Source organism: Lithobates pipiens, unplaced genomic scaffold (genome assembly GCF_037356315.1).
Source record: "Lithobates pipiens isolate NorthernLeopardFrog02 unplaced genomic scaffold, aLitPip1_a1.2 Scaffold_22, whole genome shotgun sequence".
Classification (NCBI taxonomy): domain Eukaryota; kingdom Metazoa; phylum Chordata; class Amphibia; order Anura; family Ranidae; genus Lithobates; species Lithobates pipiens.
The window spans coordinates 167,116,356-167,135,777 of record NW_027507784.1 but is presented as its reverse complement, the minus strand read 5'-3'; the positions used below and the strand labels follow the sequence as shown (position 1 = coordinate 167,135,777).

General features: G+C 40.2%; 1 protein-coding gene across 2 annotated transcripts in view; it reads left to right on the top strand.

Annotated features, from left to right (window-relative positions):
- MPP4 (MAGUK p55 scaffold protein 4) overlaps nucleotides 1-18,425 on the top strand; it is an 80,112-nt gene extending 61,687 nt beyond the window's left edge. For both annotated transcript variants that reach the window (XM_077448584.1, XM_077448583.1), the window contains 6 exons: nucleotides 3,071-3,241; nucleotides 7,271-7,351; nucleotides 10,820-10,913; nucleotides 15,890-15,998; nucleotides 16,181-16,315; nucleotides 17,204-18,425. In XM_077448584.1, coding sequence (XP_077304710.1) covers nucleotides 3,071-3,241; nucleotides 7,271-7,351; nucleotides 10,820-10,913; nucleotides 15,890-15,998; nucleotides 16,181-16,315; nucleotides 17,204-17,389 — 776 coding nt within the window. In that variant the 3' untranslated portion in view covers nucleotides 17,390-18,425. The remainder of the gene's footprint in view (nucleotides 1-3,070; nucleotides 3,242-7,270; nucleotides 7,352-10,819; nucleotides 10,914-15,889; nucleotides 15,999-16,180; nucleotides 16,316-17,203) is intronic.
- Nucleotides 18,426-19,422: the final 997 nt, after the last annotated feature.

The window sequence follows — 19,422 nt, the reverse complement described above, 5'->3', positions numbered from 1 at the left end:
ATTAAAAGTAGTTGAAAGTCTAGCTAACACACAAATCTCTATCTATGGTCTTACATCAAGGAAGAAAATACTAGGTTGAAATATAATATTTACATGCAGGAATACAAAGTATATTCTCTAAGACAGTATATTTAGTCACAAGCATACAAGCATATTTAGTTACAAGCAACACCTTAACCATAATTACCCATCCTTACAGAGTTCCACTCTTGAGCACTGCTTCCCAAAAAGAGACGGTTCCCTTCCCTTGGCTCTGAGTAAATGCCTTCATGCTGATTCCCCATAGGCTGCCTTAGCTTGGATCATGATTGGAGGGCTTACCACATAAGTCGGCCCCCTTTCATGCAAATCCTAGTGACTATCCTGGGGAGAAGGTTTAATTGGATTTCCCCAGGAACTTAGCAATGATTATGGTTGCCTCCCTTCATTGCATACCCCAGCATGGGGTCCTTTGAAGTGAGTAGGTGTAGAACAATGCATCTGGGGGGAGGCATTTTACCTGGCTTTCATAGCCAGCCAAATCAGATCTATTTCTACTTACAATATTTTACAGATATTAATGAAGATTTCACATAAACTCATAAGGCAACACCACCCACCAAAATTCTGAGGTAGGGTGCTATAATATTTTCAGGAAGCTATATACAGCATCCTCTCTGACCCTCCCACCAGCCATGCTGTGCATTGCATAGAGAAGCACAAATACCTAGTTATGAGTCTAAAATAAGGTATGTAATGAAAATGGAAAATTTTTATTTCAAAATTTTATGTTATTAGCATGTTCATGAAGGTTGGAAGCAGGAACACAGTAAGGCGATCTATAAGCAAATTAAACTTTAGTTTTAAAGATTTAGTTGATCCACTTACCGGTATATTCACATTTTGTCGTATGCTGGATAATAAACCCATCTGATAATTTCTTTCATCTCCCAGAGACTCCATTCATAAGGTATGTGCAAGTGCGTTTCTGGGTCTGTGATTCTTTGACATTTATGAGAGATTTCAATTTTAGGGGTCTGCCGATTAATATTTTCACGAGTCATAAAATGTCACTCATGATTTACACATTTTTATTATATGACATTTAAAAAATGTGTGAATCTTGGGTGAAAACACTGATAAGCAGACCCCTTAGTGTAGAATTCTTTATTTAATATTATAGAGATTAGAACAAGGGATAAAGGAACTCCAAAGGTGGGCAGGAACTTTCACAACTTCCAAATGAACAGGAATTGGAATTGGCAATCATGGCAAAAGCCAGAGGCTGGCTCAGTCCACCTATAAATCTCTCTAATGGAGCCCCTGATAGCAGTAATTACATAAAATTTTAAAAGCTGCACCAACAAAGAAAACAGTTTATATTAGCTACGCTAATGGAATATAAAAAATTATGAAAGTTATAAATAAATATCACATTCACTGTACATTAAATGAAAAAAGAATAATGAATATTGTGATTTCCCAACTGGAGAGGAAGGAACGAACAAAGTTCATCAAAAGTCCATAAGAAATCCTCAGTTGCGATCCTTATCAGAACAGCACGGTGATTCCACTCAAAAAAATGCACACAAGTGCCTGTCACCAAGGAGTGAGTGCGCTTACCAGATGGAAGCTTAATCAAAGCCTTGTATGCAAATCCTCAGTATCCTCCTCCTTACAACTTGTGTTCATAGATCAGCTAACCACAGTGAAAGGCAGCTTTCACATAAATATGTATCTCGTTCAGCGATCCCAAAAAATGATTGCTATTTGCCTTTGCAGGATTGAAAACGTTGGGACCCAGATCCGAGTGCCATTGTCAAGTGTGATTGTTTTTTTTTCCTTCCTTATCCGCGTTCCAGAACTATCTTAAGACTGAGCCCAGCGAGTACACCATCCAGAAATGGATCTTTTATTAAAAAATAAAAAAGTCCTGCGATGTTGATACATCTCCCGACGAAAAAAGGAAAAAAAAAAGCAGCAACAGCTCCACCTCTTCTCGATGACAGCTGTTATATTGCTTAGGGCTTTGGGGGGACTCGTCCAATGCACCCTCCCCATGTTGAGGGCATGTGGCCTGGTATCAGGGGGGGCACTCTCTCGTCCCCCCTCTTTTCCTGCAGCCTACCAGGTTGCGTGCTTGGATAAGGCTCTGGTATGGATTTTGGGGATCCCTATGCCATTTTTATTTAAATTTTGGTGCAGGGTTCCCCTTAAAATCCATACCAGAGCCAAAGGGTCTGATATGGATTTTGGGGGGAACCCTTTTTCAATTTGGCACAGGTTTTCTCTTAATATCCATACCAGACCTGAAGGGCCTGGTATGATTTTTGGGGGGACCCCCACACATTTAAAAAAAAAAAATTGGTTTGGGGTTCCTCTTAATATTTATACCAGACCCAAAGGGCCTGGTAATGGACTGGGGGGAACCCATGCCATGTTTTTCAATGAGTTTTATCTACATTGCCAATACCCGACAATTCATTACAGCCGTGATCAGTTTTAAATTACTTTTTTCCTTTAGAAATGTCATTTTGATGTGGTACTGTTCTAAACACGGGTAAACTGCACCACGTTACAGGCATACTATAGACACCCCCCAGGCAAAATATTTAAAGGAATATTTCATGTTTATTGTTTCACTTTAAGCATTATTAAAATCACTGCTCCTGGGAAAACTGCCATTTTTAAAACTTAATCTCCAAGGTGTGTTTAAGGTGGTCAGATGAGACTAAAATGTAATAGTGTGGTGTGCATTTGTATTCAGCCCCTCTGAGTCAATACTTTGTAGAACCGCCTTTCCCTGCAATTACAGCTGCAAGCCTTTTTGGGTATGTCTCTACCAGCTTTGCACATCTAGAGAGTGATTTTTTTTCTATACCCACTGTATCTCTCTAGGTAATGTAAGGGCACATTATGCAGCAACAATCAAATCTGGATTTGGTAATGGAGGCTGTGACTTTAAACAACTGTGTGTGTTTTTGTACTGCAGTTGAAAAAAAAATATACTGTAACTATTGCTTTTATATTGTATTATTATGTTGAAATTTCTGAAGTGCATTGGTCTAACACTGGGCATTTATCTTTACAGCTGGTTTTCGGAGAAGTATGAGGCTCTGCCGCAGAAAGTCCCACAACACTCATATCTCCTGTTACTCCCGCTGCCCCAACAGTTGTTACCACACTGTGGCTGCACCCTATGAGGAAGTTGTGAGATATCAGAGAAGGCCTTGTGATCGCCACAGACTCATCGTACTTCTAGGTTAGTTAAGATTTCCTTTCACTACAAGTATGCGGTACCTAATTCACCTGTGTTATTCTTCCCCACTAAAAACTGTATACTATAAAAGAGAAGAGCTCTATTTAACCACTTCAATACCAGGCACTTAAACACCTTCCTGCCCAGACCAATTTTGAGCTTTCAGCGCTGTCGCACTTTGAATGACAATTGCGCGGTCATGCTACACTGTACCCAAATGAAATTTTTATCATTTTTTTCCCACAAATAGAGCTTTCTTTTGGTGGTATTTGATCACCTCTGCGGTTTTTATTTTTTGCTAAACAAATAAAAAAATACCGAAAATTTTGAAAAAAAAAATGTTTTTTTTTGTTTCAGTTTCAAAACTTTGCAAATAAGTAAGTTTTCTCCTTCACTGATGGGCACTTATGGGGTTACACTGATGGGCAATGATAAGGCGGCACTGATGGACACCGATGAGGTGGCACCAATGAAGTGGCACTGATGAGGTGGCATTGATGGACACCGATATGTGGCACTGATAGGCGGCACTGATGGGTGGCACTGATGGGCGACACGGATGGGCACTGATAGGTGGCACAAATTGGCACTGATAGCTGGCACGGATTGGCATGGATGGGCATGGATAGGTGGCACAGGTAGGCATGGGTTAGTCGGCACAGGTGGGCATGGGTAGGCGGCACAGGTGAGCATGGGTAGGCGGCACAGGTGGGCATGGATGGGCACTGATAGGTGGCATGGATGGGCACTGATAGGTGGCACAGATGGGAACTGATAGGCGGCATTGTATTCTAATATATTGTACTAATGGATGCCAATCAGTGCCAATCAATAATGCATGCCAATCAGTGATACCCATTGTGGGCACTGATTGGCATCCATTATGGGCACTGATTGGCATCCATTGTGGCACTGACTGGAATCCCTGGTGGTCTAGGGTGGCATACCTTGTCCTGGGCATCCCTGGTGGTCTGGTGGCGTCCCTGGTGGTCCAGTGTGGGCATCCTCGGGGGGGCTGTGCTGATAATCGATCAGCACAGACCCCCCCTGTCAGAGGAGCAGCCGATTGGCTCTCCTCTACTCGCGTCTGACAGACGCGAGTGAGGAAAAGCCGATCACCGGCTTTTCCTATTTACACTGTGATGAGCCGTGATTGGCTGATCACGTGGTAAAGAGTCTCCGTCGGAGACTCTTTACCGAGATCGTAGTTGCCGGGTGTCAGACTGACACCCCGCAACAACGATCGCCGCGATGGGCGTCCCTGGGGGCGCGCAGCAGCTCATAATCCTGATCACGTCATATGACGTCCGGTCAGGATTATGCAACCACTTTGCCACCGTCTATTTGTTATAGGGCGGGCGGCAAGTGGTTAAAGGGTAACTAAACCCAAAAAAAAACAAAAAGTTTGCTTTCAACACAGCTCAACATGTATTTTTTGTGCTTGCTGAAAATGTTCTTAACCTGAAAAAGAAAATGAATGCAGCCGCCACAGCTAAAGACTGGTAAGCAGCAATATATTGCAATATTACTTCCATGAACTACTAATCTTTCCATCCCCTATATAATAGAGTGGAACTAAGATCAGATGACACTCAGATGGATACAGACAAGTGGTTCGTTGACATCTGACCACCCCATAGAGAACAGCGGGGCTGTGTCCATGTCCCCTCTGCTATCACAGACCTTTCATCCGCCTGTTCAGCAGGTATCAGTGCAGAGATCCCCCGCTGAGCAGTTAGATGCGGAGTCCACACCATTTGAAAGGGACCTTACTCTGTGTGAGAGACACAACTGGGACAGAGGCTTTTGGAGGGGACAGCAGGCTAGCCTCTTGATACTGACTATGGGCCCTGGCATTTGGGGAGGCTCTACTTTTTGGGAGGTGTGTGCCAGGGGGACCTTTGGAGTAATTTTACTTTGAAATAAAATCCATGTCTCCCCAAAACACACAGACTCTGGGAACTGAAGGACCCAGCTATATATTTGGGGCCTTTATGTCCAAACCAGCAATGACAGTGAGACTCAGAGACTCGAACAGATGTTAATATAATCAGGTCAAGCAACCCGATACTGGGTTCTCCTGCTATAGTCTGGTTATTAAGTGTGTCTCTCATATTGTGTGCATTTCCATTGTTAATTGTGTCACCTATTGTTTCTGTCTGTTGACTAACTTGGCTAAATCTTGGGAGGTTCCTACATGATGGGATTAACCTTGTTAAGCCCTACCTCATTATCTAAACTGTTGTGTGATGTTTTGGGGAAATATTGGGTTTTATTGTTCATGTGGTGCCTGACCTACTTTTGAAGTGTATAAAATCTGTATTTCTGTTTAATAAACAGTCATTCCTTTGGTTCTACCTCAACATCTTATTGGTGTATGATGCTTGGGGGGAAAAGGGCTGGTATTACTGTAGCTCTCAGTCTGCTGGAAGGGTTTGGAGGCCAGGAGGTTCTATTTGGCGGAAGCACCTAAGCGAGGGTGCCGTCACACTCATTCTTCATCTCTTTTCTGTGTGCGTGGCTGCTTTAAGTTAAATGCTGGTTCCCACTAACTCTGTCCTTAAAGTGGCATTCGGGGCACAATAACCTATATATACTATATTGCGAAAAGTATTGAAACGCCTGCCTTTACACGCACATGAACTTTAATAGCATCCCAGTCTTAGTCCGTAGGGGTCATATTGAATTGTCCCAACCAAATACAGCGATAACAGATTCAACTCTTCTTAGAAGACTGTCCACAAGGTTTAGGAGTGTGTCTATGGGAATGTTTGACCATTCTCCTTGTGAGGTCAGCCACTGATATTGGATGAGAAGGCCTGGTTCGCAGTCTCCAAACTAATTCATCCCAAAGGTGTTCGATCGGGTTGAGGTCAGGACTCTATACAGGCCAGTCAAGTTCCTCCACCCCAAACTATGTGTTTATTGACCTTGCTTTGTGCACTGATGCGCAGTCCTGTTGGAGCAGGAAGGGACCATGCCAAAACTGTTCCAACAAAGTTGGGAGCCCTGATATTCTCCAAAATGTCTTGGTATGCTGACACCTTAATATTTCCCTTCACTGGAACTAAAGGGCCAAGCCCAACCCCTGAAAACAACCCCATACTATAATCCCCCCTTTACCAAATGATTTGGACCAGTGCACAAAGCAAGGTCCATAAAGACATGAATGAGCGAGTTTGGGGTAGAGGAACTTAACTGGCCTGCACAGAGTCCTGTCCTCAACACCTTTGGGAAAAATTATAGCGGAAACTGCGATCCAGGCCTTCTCGCCCAGCATTAGTGCCTGGCCTCACAAATGCGCTTCTGGAAGAATGGTCAATCAGACAAACACACTCCTAAACCTTGTGGACAGCCTTCCCAGAAAAGTTGAAGCTGATATAGCTGCAAAGGGTTGGCCAACTCAATATTGAACCCTACAGACTAAGACCGGGATGCCAAAAAAGTTCCTGTTCATGTAAAGACAGACGTTTCAATGCTTTTGGCAATATACTTTATTTCTATATAGCCACACAGTATATTAATTCACTTTGTGTGCACTAAACACACTGCAAACCCAGATATTACCATATAAAAGTAGCAGTGACATCATCATTGTGCTGTAAAGGCTCTGCAGATGGCAGAGCTGTGGGAGGGGCCTGGCAGAACCACCCACTACAGGCTGCCTGAAGATATCTATAAAGGCGATAGGAAACTCCTGTACAGAGGCAAAGTTTCACACTGGATTACTGCACTGGTCTGGAATAAATACAGAAAGCACACCAAGGTTGAAGAAAGAATACACATGCCTCTTGTATTTCAGCAATATTTTCATATCCCAGAATTCAGCTTTTGCATGTGCAGTACTCAGTTTTGCCATATTGCATGACGATGTGCACATGGCTGCATGTTCCCGTTTTGTTTATCGATGTGTAATTGTGTTGTAATATTCTCAAATGAACAAAATGCGAATGCATCTGAGTCTTAATTCCAACACTAAAGATGAAGTTTTGCAATAAATTGCGTTTAAATATATATTTTTTTTACATGTAGGGCCTTCAGGAGTTGGAGTTAATGAACTAAGAAAGCAGCTTATTCGTTCAAATCCCAGTTTATTTCAAAGTCCAGTGCCACGTAAGTGATGTTTTCATTCCAAATCTAAAGTTGATGATTTTTTTTTTTTTAAATCACGAAGAAAGTTTAATGAACAAAAAATAGAAACATATATTGTACACACTGAGATAAGAACAGAAAAAGAAAAAACCCGTCCAGAGTCATTGCATCATAAAAGTATGCAGAACTGAGATACCGCCTAACCGCATAAATAGTATGTGTTGCAGAGTAGCGGAACTCTGACAAAAGAAGTGCAGATGAGCAATACAGTGTAGTATACACCCTATTAAAAATGTTGTCAATATTAAGGTCAAGGGGTGATAAACCTGGCACAGCTAGCCACTCCCGCCATAGTTTTTCAAATTACTAGGGCAACCTCTATGCTGGTAAGTACGTTTTTTCTAGTGTGTGTCCCCTCCTAATGATTAACTAATTCTCTATGGGTTGGGGCCTGATCAGATTTCCAATATGGCAATATAAGCCTTCTAGCCTGAAATAATGCTCTGTGTATCGCTACCTGTTGGCAGGGCTGGACTGGGACAGAAATTTGGCCCTGGACTTCATCCAGACCGGAACACTTACATTTTGAGTGTCCCATCAGCACTCCCTTACATCAGAGTGTCCCATCACCAGCCCCCTTACAACAGAGTGTCCCATCACCAGCCCCATTACATCAGAGTGTCCCATTACCAGCCCCATTACATCAGAGTGTCCCATTACCAGCCCCCTTACATCAGAGTGTCCCATCAGCACCCCCTTACATCAGAGTGTCCCATCAGCACCCCCTTACATCAGAGTTTCCCATCAGTAGCCCCTTTACATCAGAGTGGCCCACTGAGCCATCGGCCCACCGGCAAACTCCCGGTAGTCCCGGTGGCCAGTACATGGCTGCCTGTTGGGATTCCATAGCACTATAATCATTCCGAATCCCCAGCACACAGCACTTGGGGTCCAAGGATATAGGTGTTTGAAACACCATGTTAATAGTGTCTACAACATCAGACCAATAGTGGTGTAGCCTGGGGCAGCACCATATCAAATGTATGAGACAACCCCATGCATTTGTACATTTAGCAGAGATAGGGGATTGTATAACTCCCAGGCAAAACTATTTCAACGGATTATATTATATTAGGAATAATGTAGAGCTGGGAAAGTCATTCTGTGGAGTTTAGCTGGCACAGATTCTAGGACTCTTTCCCATTAGTCTTCCTCAAAAGCTCCTACATCCTGTTCCCATTTTTCTTTAGCTGTACAAGAAGTAGCATTGTGTAGCAGAGGGAGATGACTCCCTTGGTCACCACAACAGACTGAACAAAATTAAACACTGTGGTAGGGGAAAGATGCCAATCTGTTGTAAACCTTGAGCCCTAATAGCATGTTGGAGTTGAAGGTAATAAAGTTGCATAAAAGTGAAACTAATTTTAATGCAAGAAATAAAATAAAAAATATATAATATATAGTCCAAAGCGTTGGCACCACAGTGATTATCTGAGAGGTCTCTTCAACATGAGAATCACCATATATCAGTCCATATAGCACCCACTCCTCTCATGAACCACCTCCATGGAAAGAGGGCAAACGTGCTTACCAGATTGATCAGACACCCAAACCGTAGGTACGGAGTCAATCACGCTGGTATGGATGTTATATCCAAATCAGAAAAAAAGAAGCCTCTCCTCTGAGAATGGTCAAGTAAGTAGTATATCATCAATAGCACTCCAATCAGGTTACATGTATAGAACTTTTAATCGGGCACAGCTCAGCATTCAGACCCACACCGGGATCAGCCAGACTGGACCTGCTTGTTACAGCGATGTTACATGGCTAAATGGGCACTTTATCTCTATTATGATGTAGCAATACATACAACTTGAAAGCAAAGTTGGAATAAACAGCCAATGTAATATTAGGATAAGACTGATGCGGGTTTGTATTCACTAGACTTAGCATGTATAGTTGCATTGATACAGTTGGTGATACTAAGCTGTGGCCGATTATAAGTTCTATACATGTCATCCAATTACCGTGCCGTTGATGATATGCTACTAACTTTACCATTCTCAGAGGAGAGGTATCATTTTTGCTGATTTGGATAGAACATCCATACAAGCTTGATTGACTATGGTATGAGAGTCCACTCAATCTGGTAAGCCCATTTGTCCTCTTGCCATGGTGGTTCATGAGAGAAGTGGGTGCTTTATGTACTGATATTCAGCGATTCTCATATTGAAGAGGACTCTTGGATAATTACTATGGTGCTAACACTTTGGACTATACATTCTATATTTTCATTTTACTTCTTGCATTCATATTTGTTTCACTTTTATTCACTTTAAGTACTGCAATAATTTTATATTCCAGTTTTGGAAATTAATGTGATAATTGCTACAAAGACTTCTGAGTGCAATTTCCCTTTTGATTGTATAATAAAATGACATGCCTGGCAAGTTATATCTGGAGCACAACTCAAAGAAGAGTTCCAGTGTGAAATATATGACTGAGATGGGTCATTCCTCATTTCTGCCACAGCCCTGCATAAGCAAGTGTCTGCAGTTAAGGGTAGACAGTGTTATTCCACATAGGACTGTGCTTGGTGAAACTAGTGACCCTTTGTAAATAGTTAACCTTGAGCCATACCTTCTGCATCAGAGAATATGCAAGATATAGTCTGTTTGATGTGCTAAAGGTAAGGGAATCCAGGCTGCCGGGTACAGTGGATATAAAAAGTCTACACACCCCTCTTAAAATATCAGGTTTTTTTATGTAAAAAAATGGAACAAAGATAAATCATTTCAGAACCTTTTCCACCTTTTAATTGTGACCTATAAACTGTACAACTCAGTTGAACAACAAACTGAAATCTTTTAGGTGGAGGGAAGTAAAAATAAAATAATAATAATATGGTTGCATAAGTATGTACACCCTTAAACTAATACTTTGTTGAGGCATCTTTTGATTTTATTACAGCACTCAGTATTTTTGGGTATGAGTCTATCAGCATGGCACATCATGACTTGGCAATATTTGCCCACTCTTCTTTGCAAAAACACTCCAAATCTGTCAATTTGCGAGGGCATCTTCTATGCACAGTCCTCAGATCACCTCAGATTTTCAGTCTGATTCAGGTCAGGGCTCTGGGCCATTCCAAAATGTTAATGTTCTGTTGAAGACCTTCCTTTTTTGATTTGGATGTATGCTTTGGGTAATTTTTATGCTGAAAGATGAAGTTCCTCTTCATGTTCAGCTTTTTAGCAGAAGCCTGAAGGTTTTGTGCCAATATTGACTGGTGTTTGGAACTGTCAGTTAAAACGACGCAATGTCGTATCGCAAAATGTGCTCTGGTCAGGAAGGGGGTAAATCCTTCCGGGGCTGAAGGGGTTAAAAACTAAATTACTTTTGAAATAACATGTTAAAACGTAAATGAGATTTCACAGATTGGGTTTACATACACTTTAAGCCAGTGTAAAAATATCTATGTTCCAACAGATACTACACGTCCTAAGAAGAGTTATGAAGAGGACGGGCGTGAATATTTCTTTGTATCTAAAGAGATGTTTGAAAGTTTGGTATATAGTCACAGGTATAGTAATTTGTTTCTAATATTTAAATACCCAAATTTCAATTGTTATACAGTATGGAAAAAAATATTTGATCCCCTGCAGATTTTGTAAGTTACAAAGAAAATAAGGGTCTATCATTGTTATCATAGGTGTATTTTAAATGATAGAGATAGAATATCAACCAAAAATCCCCCCAAAAAAACACATGGTACAAATGTTATAAATTTAGTTGCAGTTCAGTGAAGTATTTGATCCCCTACCAACCAACAATAATTCTGCCTCCCAGATGTGCTCATGTAGAACAAACATTAGTCCTGTTAATTTAAGAAGGTGCTCCTGACGACAACTCGTTATGTGTATAAAAGACACTTGTCCACAGAATCTTTCTTTCATTCAAACCTCACAGTCATGGGCAAGATCAAAGGACATCAGGGACAAAATTGTAGACCTGCACAAGGCTGGATTGGGCTACAAGACCATCAGCAAAAAGCTTGGTGAGAAGGAGACAACTGTTGGAGTGATTATTTGCAAATGGAAGAAATACAAAATAACCATCAATCTCCCTCAGTCTGTAGCTCCATGCAAGATTTCACCTCATGGGATAAGGATGATCATAAGAAAAGTGAGGGATCAGCCCAGAACTACATGGGTGGAGCTTGTTAATGATATCAAGGCAGTTTGGACCACAGCAACCAAACAAACCATTGGTAACACAATATGCCGCCATTAATTAAAATTCTGCTGCGCTCGCAAGGTCCCCCTTCTCAAGAAGGCACATGTACCGGCCTGTTTGAAGTTTGCCAATGAACATCTAAATGATTCAGAGAAGGATTGGGCGAAAGTGCTGTGGTCAAATGAGACCAAAATTGAGCTGTTTGGTATTAACTTGAAGCACCGTGTTTGGAGGAAGAGAAATGCAGACTATGACCCTAAGAACATCCTCCCTAGAGTGAAATACAGAGATGGAAACATTATGCTTGGGGCCGTTTCTCTGCTAAAGGTACAGGCTGACTTTGCTGCATTGAGGGGCCAATGGACGGGGCCATGTATTTTAAAATGTTGTATGATAACCTTCTTCCCTCAGCCAGAGCACTGAAGATGGGTCTTCCAGCACGACAATGACCCAAAACATACCACTAAGGCGACAAAGGAGTGGCTCAAGAAGCAGCACATTAAGGTCGCGGAGTGGCCTATCTAGTCGCCAGATCTTAATCCTATAGAAAATGTATGGAGGGAACTGAAACTTCGAGTTGCCAAGAAGCCTTCAGGATTTAGAGAATATCTGTAAAGAAGAGTGTACCAAAATCCCTCCTGAGATGTGTGTAAACCTGGTCACCAACTACAAGAAACGTCTTACCTCTTACCACAAGGGTTTCGCCACCAAGTACTAAATCATGTTTTGCTTGGGGATCAAATAATTATTTTACTCCCTGAACTGCAGCATTTGTATCATGTGATTTTTTTTTTCTGAATTTCTGGTTGATATTCTGTCTCTATCATTTAAAATACACCTATGATAACAATTATAGACCCTTCATTTCTTTGTAAGTGAGCAAACTTACAAAATCTGCAGGGGATCAAATAATTTTTTTCCTCACTGTATACTATTGCAGCAAATGCATTTGAAAAATATATGTTTGACATGAGTGCTTTTTGATGTTCCTTCCCATAAATGCACAGTCATTTCCCGTGAATGTAAAAAATAGTGGGGTTATTGTTCAGGGAGTTGTTTAGTTTAAAAATATTCAGACATTCCAATTCTCTATTGGATCTTCTGTGTTTAACAACAGGGGGAGTTATAAAATCAAACAGAAATCAGGTTTAGAGGTTTTTGTTATAATACTTTTTTTGGTTTTGTGAGGAACGATATGTAGAATTGTCTGAATCTTGGAGTGCTTATGGAACTAATATGCAGGCATGTATTTTGAGCTGTGACATATGCCTCTTGACATGTATTTCAGAAAATCTTCTGATTATATGAGCTGTGAGTATTAAGGGGAACTCCTGCTAAAAATAACAAGGTAATAATTACCAGCCCAATAAAAGATAAACAATAAAAAACAGCTTCCCTCCACTAGATGTCTTCAGTCTGATGGCCATCATTATTTAACCATTGCTTTCTGTCCACTTTTACCCCCTTCCTGCCCAGGTCAATTTTCAGCTTCCCACACTGTCACACTTTGAATGACAATTGTGCAGTCATGCAACACTGTAGCAAAAAACTAAAAACCCAGTGAAGAAAAAATCATAATACATTTTGTTTGGGTAAATAAATGAAATCAGGGCCACATTTTTCCAGCAGGTATATATGCATTGGGTCCAGATATGTGCAACTTATAAAGAGCCAGCCAGATCCCACACATTAGTAGCTAGTTTCAGACCATTTTGCATCTTACATCTGGGTGGTATCTTTTTAGCTACTAACTACCATGAGAAGAGAGTCTGTAATCAAAGTATCTGAAATGCTCTGAATCAGAGTAGAAAGATGAACCTATTCCTCCTTGACCCGATTATAGAAATGTGAAATGTTGACTAACATGGTGGATGCAAACTATAATGACATCACTATGGAGAGGAGAGGGAGGGGCTTGTCAATTTATTGATGTCTATACACCCAGATAGATGGCTCATATTCACGTGGGGACTAGATTCAGACAAGTGTGGAATTGAACAGATTGGCTGTTCACTGAAAGAGGAGGATGCGCAATACTGGTGGCAACAGTGCTTCAATAGGATCCGATGCCGCAGTGTGAACAAAGACCACAATGAAGTGCCAGCGAATAACAGAATCAAGACAGGTGTTTTATGAAACAAATGTGAAAGTAAATAAGGCAATATGTATACAATTAAATATTACATGTAAATACATTTAAAGAACTTTCGGGAGATATACACTTGTACTCACAAGTTTACATACCCTGGCATAATTTGATTTCTTTGCCATTTTCAGAGAATATGAATGATAATGCAAACACTTTTCTTTGACTCATGGTTAGTGTTTTTGGCAGAAGCCATTTATGATCAATCAGCGGTGTTTACTCTTTTTAAATCGTAATGACAACAGAAACTACCCAAATGACCCTGATCACAAGATTACATACCCCAGTTCTTAATACCATGTACCCTTTAACATCAATGACAGCTTGAGGTATTTTGTGGATGAGGCTCTTTTACTTCTCAGATGGTAAAGCTGCCCATTCCTCTTGGCAAAAAGCCTCCAGTTTCTGTAACTTCTTGGGCTGTCTTGCATGAAATGCATGTTTGAGATCTCCCCAGAGTGGCTCAATGACATTGAGGTCAGGAGACTAAGATGGCCACTCCAGAACCTTCACTTTATTGTGCTGCAGCCAATTACAGGTCAACTTGGCTTTGTCTTTTGGATCATTGTCATCTTGGAATGTCCAAGTACGTCCTATGCACAGCTTCCTGGCTGATGAATGCAAATATTCCTCCAGTACTTTTTGACAGCAGTGCATTCATCTTGCCATCCATTTTGACCAAATTTCCTGTGCCTTTTGTAGCTCACACATCCTCAAAACATCAGCGATCCACCTCCATGTTTCACAGTAGGAATGGTGTACCTTTCATCATAGACCTTGTTGACTCCTCTCCAAATGTAGCCTTTATGGTTGTGGCCAAAAAGCTAATTTTTGGGCTCATCACTCCAAATGACTGTCCCAGAAGGTTTGAGGCTTGCCTCTGTGCTGTTTGGTGTATTGTAAGTTGGATACTTACTGGCATTTGCATAGTAATGGCTTTCTTCTGGCGAATTGACCATGCAGCCCATCTTTCTTCAAGTGCCTCCTTATTGTACATCTTGAAATGGCCACACCACATGTTTTCAGAGAATCCTGTATTTCCCCAGAAGTTATTTGTGTGTTTTTATTTGCATACCGAACCATTTTCCAGACAGTTGTGGCTGAAATTTTAGTTGATCTACCTGACCATAGTTTGGTTTCAACAGAACCCCTCATTTTCCACTTCTTCATTAGAGTTTGAACACTGTCGATTGGCATTCTGAATTCCTTGGATATCTTTTTATATCCCTTTCCCATTTTATACTACCTTTTCCCGCAGATACTTTGACAGTTCTTTTGCTTTCCCCATGACTCAGAATCCAGAAACGTCAGTGCAGCACTGAATGAAAGATGTAAGGGTCTGTCAGGAGTCCAGAAACTCATTGACCTTTTATACACACACACTAATTACAAGCAAACAGATCACAGGTGAGGATGGTTACCTTTAATAGCCATTCAAACCCATTTGTGTCAACTTTTGATAAGGGTCATTTGGGTTGTTTGTGCTGTCATTATGATTTTAAGAAGAGTAAACACAGTTGATTGATAATAAATGGTTTCAGCCAAACACTAACCATAAGTGAAAGAAAAGTTTTTGTGTTATAATTCATATTCTCTAAAAAAAGGCCAAGAAATCATAAATTCTGCCAGGGTATGCAAACTTATGAGTGTGTGTGTGTGTTTATATGTATATATATATAATATGCATGTATGTGTATGTATGCACAAGCCGGCTCAGACAGTTCAGTCAACTTAAAAGGCTTTATTAAGCAAAAAGCAACAGAAAATTCACAAGCTTTGTCTTTATAGGCCATTCAAACACAAAAACACTTCTTAGCAGTATAAGACAGTCTTTTTAAATAATGCTCAACATATAACTTGGCAAAGTCCCAGTTCTGGCAAGCTTATCCAGCAGGATCAAGTCATAGGTAACAGGGGTCCTTCCAGTTCAAACTCCTCTCAGCTTTGACAGCTCAACAGCCATCTCTCTCCAAACACACTTCTCCTCTCTGACATTTTGAACTCAGCTGCCAATAAGCAGGTCTGAAGGGGAAGTACCTGCCCTCATTAATTAACCCCTTCCTAACCTTGCACCAGGCGGACTCTCCATAATATATATATATATATATATATATATATATATATATATATATATATATATATATACATACACTATAATTTCTTCTCTTCCCTTTTAGTTTTCTGGAATATGGAGACTACAAAGGACATATGTATGGTACAAGTGCAGATATGGTGAAAGATGTTCTTGATAAAGGAAAAATATGCATCATTGATCTGGAACAACAGGTGAGATTAACACTCTTCCATATGTGTTAAACTACACAACATTATGAAATAAACTAAAGGTTAAATGAGTCATGAATGATTTCTAAGAAAAATGTAACAGTTCATTTTAAACTTATGATAAACACAAGTATACACTTTGCAAATTGTAACAAATATATTTTATGTTTTCTTCTTTGTCACAGGGTATCACTGGAGCCAGAACACATGAACTTAAACCATATGTCATATTTATTAAACCACCAAGCAGAAACTGCATGAGGCATACTCGGAGAAATGCCAGCATGATCACAGACTATTTTGTCAATATGAAGTTCAAGGTAACCTCGCAGCTGCCATGTTGACGCTAATAGTTTTTTTAAAGTGGCAATCGGCCCAAAAACATTTTATATTGCAGTTTAACAATCCTTAAGGCTTATTTTACAGTGTGGTTAGGAAGCATTAAAAATGTGTGGTTGAGATGCATTCCCCTCACCCCCTCCAACTGCTCTTCAGGGGGACATGCAAGTGTATAATAGGCAGAGATGTGGTGGCTGCCTTGGGTTCCTTTTTTTTTTTCCCTCTTAATTTTCCATTGGTAATCCAGCTGGTAACACACTTCCTGACTTAGGGTGGCTGCATTCTGTGAAGGAGCAATGGAGACAACTTTGGATGGGTAGATAGGCATTTCAATGCCTACTCAACGGACTTCACCTTTTTTATTGAGTCAAACTGATACTCTGTTCACCTCTCCAACTACAAAAAGAACACAATACAAAAAAACAAAAAACAAACTCGTGAGTCAGTTCCCTTCCCTAAATTTGTCTGTGCATATACCTGAACAATTTGGATCCCTGTATTTTCATAGATTGTTTTGATAGATAAATACATCTGGTATGGATCTTTGTGGGGGCATTATGCCTTGATTCCCCACTTTGTGTCATGCAGCCTTGAGTGGTCTAGGGGCCCCTGCTTTGACTTCTCTCTAAATTAAATATTTTATCATAGATATATATCACTGAAGAGTAAAATCAGTGTGTAAAATTTAGCAGAAACCTCCATTTGGGATTTTCAAACACATTGAAGTTACCACAGTATTTAGGTTCACAATAACTTATATTAACACTAAGCATTTCTGTACTTCTATGTTTCTAAGGTAACATTCCATTAATTAAACATTAACCAATTTGGTTTAATCTTGTTTACTCAAAAAAAAAATGCCTTTTCAGGAAGAAGATTTCCAGGAGATTGAAGAGTCAGCAAAGAAAATGGAGGCGCAGTTCGGACAATATTTTGACCAAGTGTTGATTAATGATGATCTGCAGTCAGCTTGTGTCCAACTCCTGTCCATAGTCCGCCGTGCTCAGGATGAGCCACAGTGGATTCCAGCATCTTGGATCTGCTCCGATTCTTGAAACCCCCAAAATGGACACTTAGGCTCTATGGAGCCGGTTCCCATATCTCCGTAGTGGGTCCAGTGCGATTTGCATATTTTGGTCCATTCCAGGTGCGATTTCAGCCCAAAATTCATGCTGAAACGGTGAACCAGGATGCACTGGAACACTGCTGTGAGCTGCATGCGGCTCATATGTGAATCCAGCCTAATTATAGTTATCAATAGCAATTGTATGCTTAGTATCAATTTGTTAAAGCCCAACTCCAGGAATTGCCAAACAACTACATTTACAGTGGAGCCTTACCTTTGTTCTCGCTCCAGTGCTCTGCTCAGGACCAGCTCTTGGGTGACCCTTGTCTTCCTCATGTACAATGCAGAGCTATTGACCCCGGATTGTACTTGATGACATCATCATTTGACCACAGCTCAGAGCCTTTTATAGAAAATGCTTCAGGGGACAAGTCACAAGGGTAGTGCAAGGCCTAGTGCAAGGGTAATTTTTGTGTAATTCCCTGAGTTGGGCTTTAAATCGTTAGGTAGGGCATTTAAAAAAAAAACTAATCAGTTTACATAGAGATAAACCTCTTTTCTTTCACAAAAATATTTTATAATTTTTTGCAATAGAGGCCACTCTAAACAAATATATTGCATTATCTTAAATAAAGTTGGTCTGGGGATTTTAACTGGTAACAACTCCATAGCAGCAGTGAGCCTGACTTGCAAAAATGTATGATTCAGAAAAAAATCCAAATTGTGGACTTGATAACTGCTAATCAAAGGGTGGTGGTGAGTTTCTGAACAATATTTTCTTTCTATTAGACTGACATTCAAGTTTGCATCACTCTTCTTAATGCAGCAGGACAGGGAGCACAGCAGCAGTGGTGCACCTAGCCTATTTGATACTGAGGCAAATTATTTTAATGCCTACCTCCTGTGTATACCAGAATTCTTTTCAATCATAATTATGAAATGAGTACTAATAATAGCAAATTATTGTATTATGTTTATTTGAATATTGTATTAAAAAACTTAAACAATAAAGGGTTTAACTTACATTTTTGCGCATGCAAAAATGCACATTTTTGGCCTGAAGATTACTTAAAGCATTCTATATTTTCCGAAAGCAGAGGACCTGAAAAATTAAGGTCAGTAGTTGCAAAAATGTAGTGCACACAAACACAATTATTCTTTTTTTTTTTGTAAAATTGAAAGGGTAAGTTTACCATTCATAACATGTTACATGTATGTATGTATGTTGTGTATTCAGGATGTAACATATTTCTGCTGCAGCTGACCCTCCCCCCCGCTGGGGATCTTCTCCCCGAGCCTGCTGTCATAATTAAAAAAAAGACAAGGCCATGTGGGGCTCCGCCCAACTGGCCTTGTCATTTATTTACAGAGTTCTGTAAATGTGTGAACTACTAGGCGGCTGTCAGCTTGTAGTTCTCCATGAACTACAAGGGCACTGTTGAGTGCTCTAGATAGTTCATTGATACTTTCTGTCAGTGTGTAACTGCCTTACACAGACAGTCTGCAAAAATCATGCATTACACCCGTGATCTGGTTATCATGGGTGCAATGCTTTACAGGCTCCCAATAAAAAAATAAATGCACACTTTTTTACCTGCAAAAAAATATATACATTTTTCATTTTTTTAACAGGTGAACTTATCCTTTAACCTCCCTGGCGGTATGATTATTTCAGATTTTAGGTGCTGAAAGCGGTACCATTATTTTGCATGGAAATGGCGTTTTATATTGTAGTCCTGTAATTCTTAGGAATAACTCACTTAAATCTGTCCAAACCAGAGTCTAGTAGACATCCCGGGTATGATAAAATTTTAAAAATGAAATCATAAATTATAATATAATAAATAACTAAAAATAATTATACCAAATAATAATATAACAATAATAAAAAATATTCAATAATGTAATCAAATCAAAAACACTGAAATTTGCTCAGTTGCAAAATTGTCACTGTCATTACTTTGCAGTATTTGATGATGGATCTCCCCACAAATCGCTATCGCTCAATTCTGCAAGTGATTC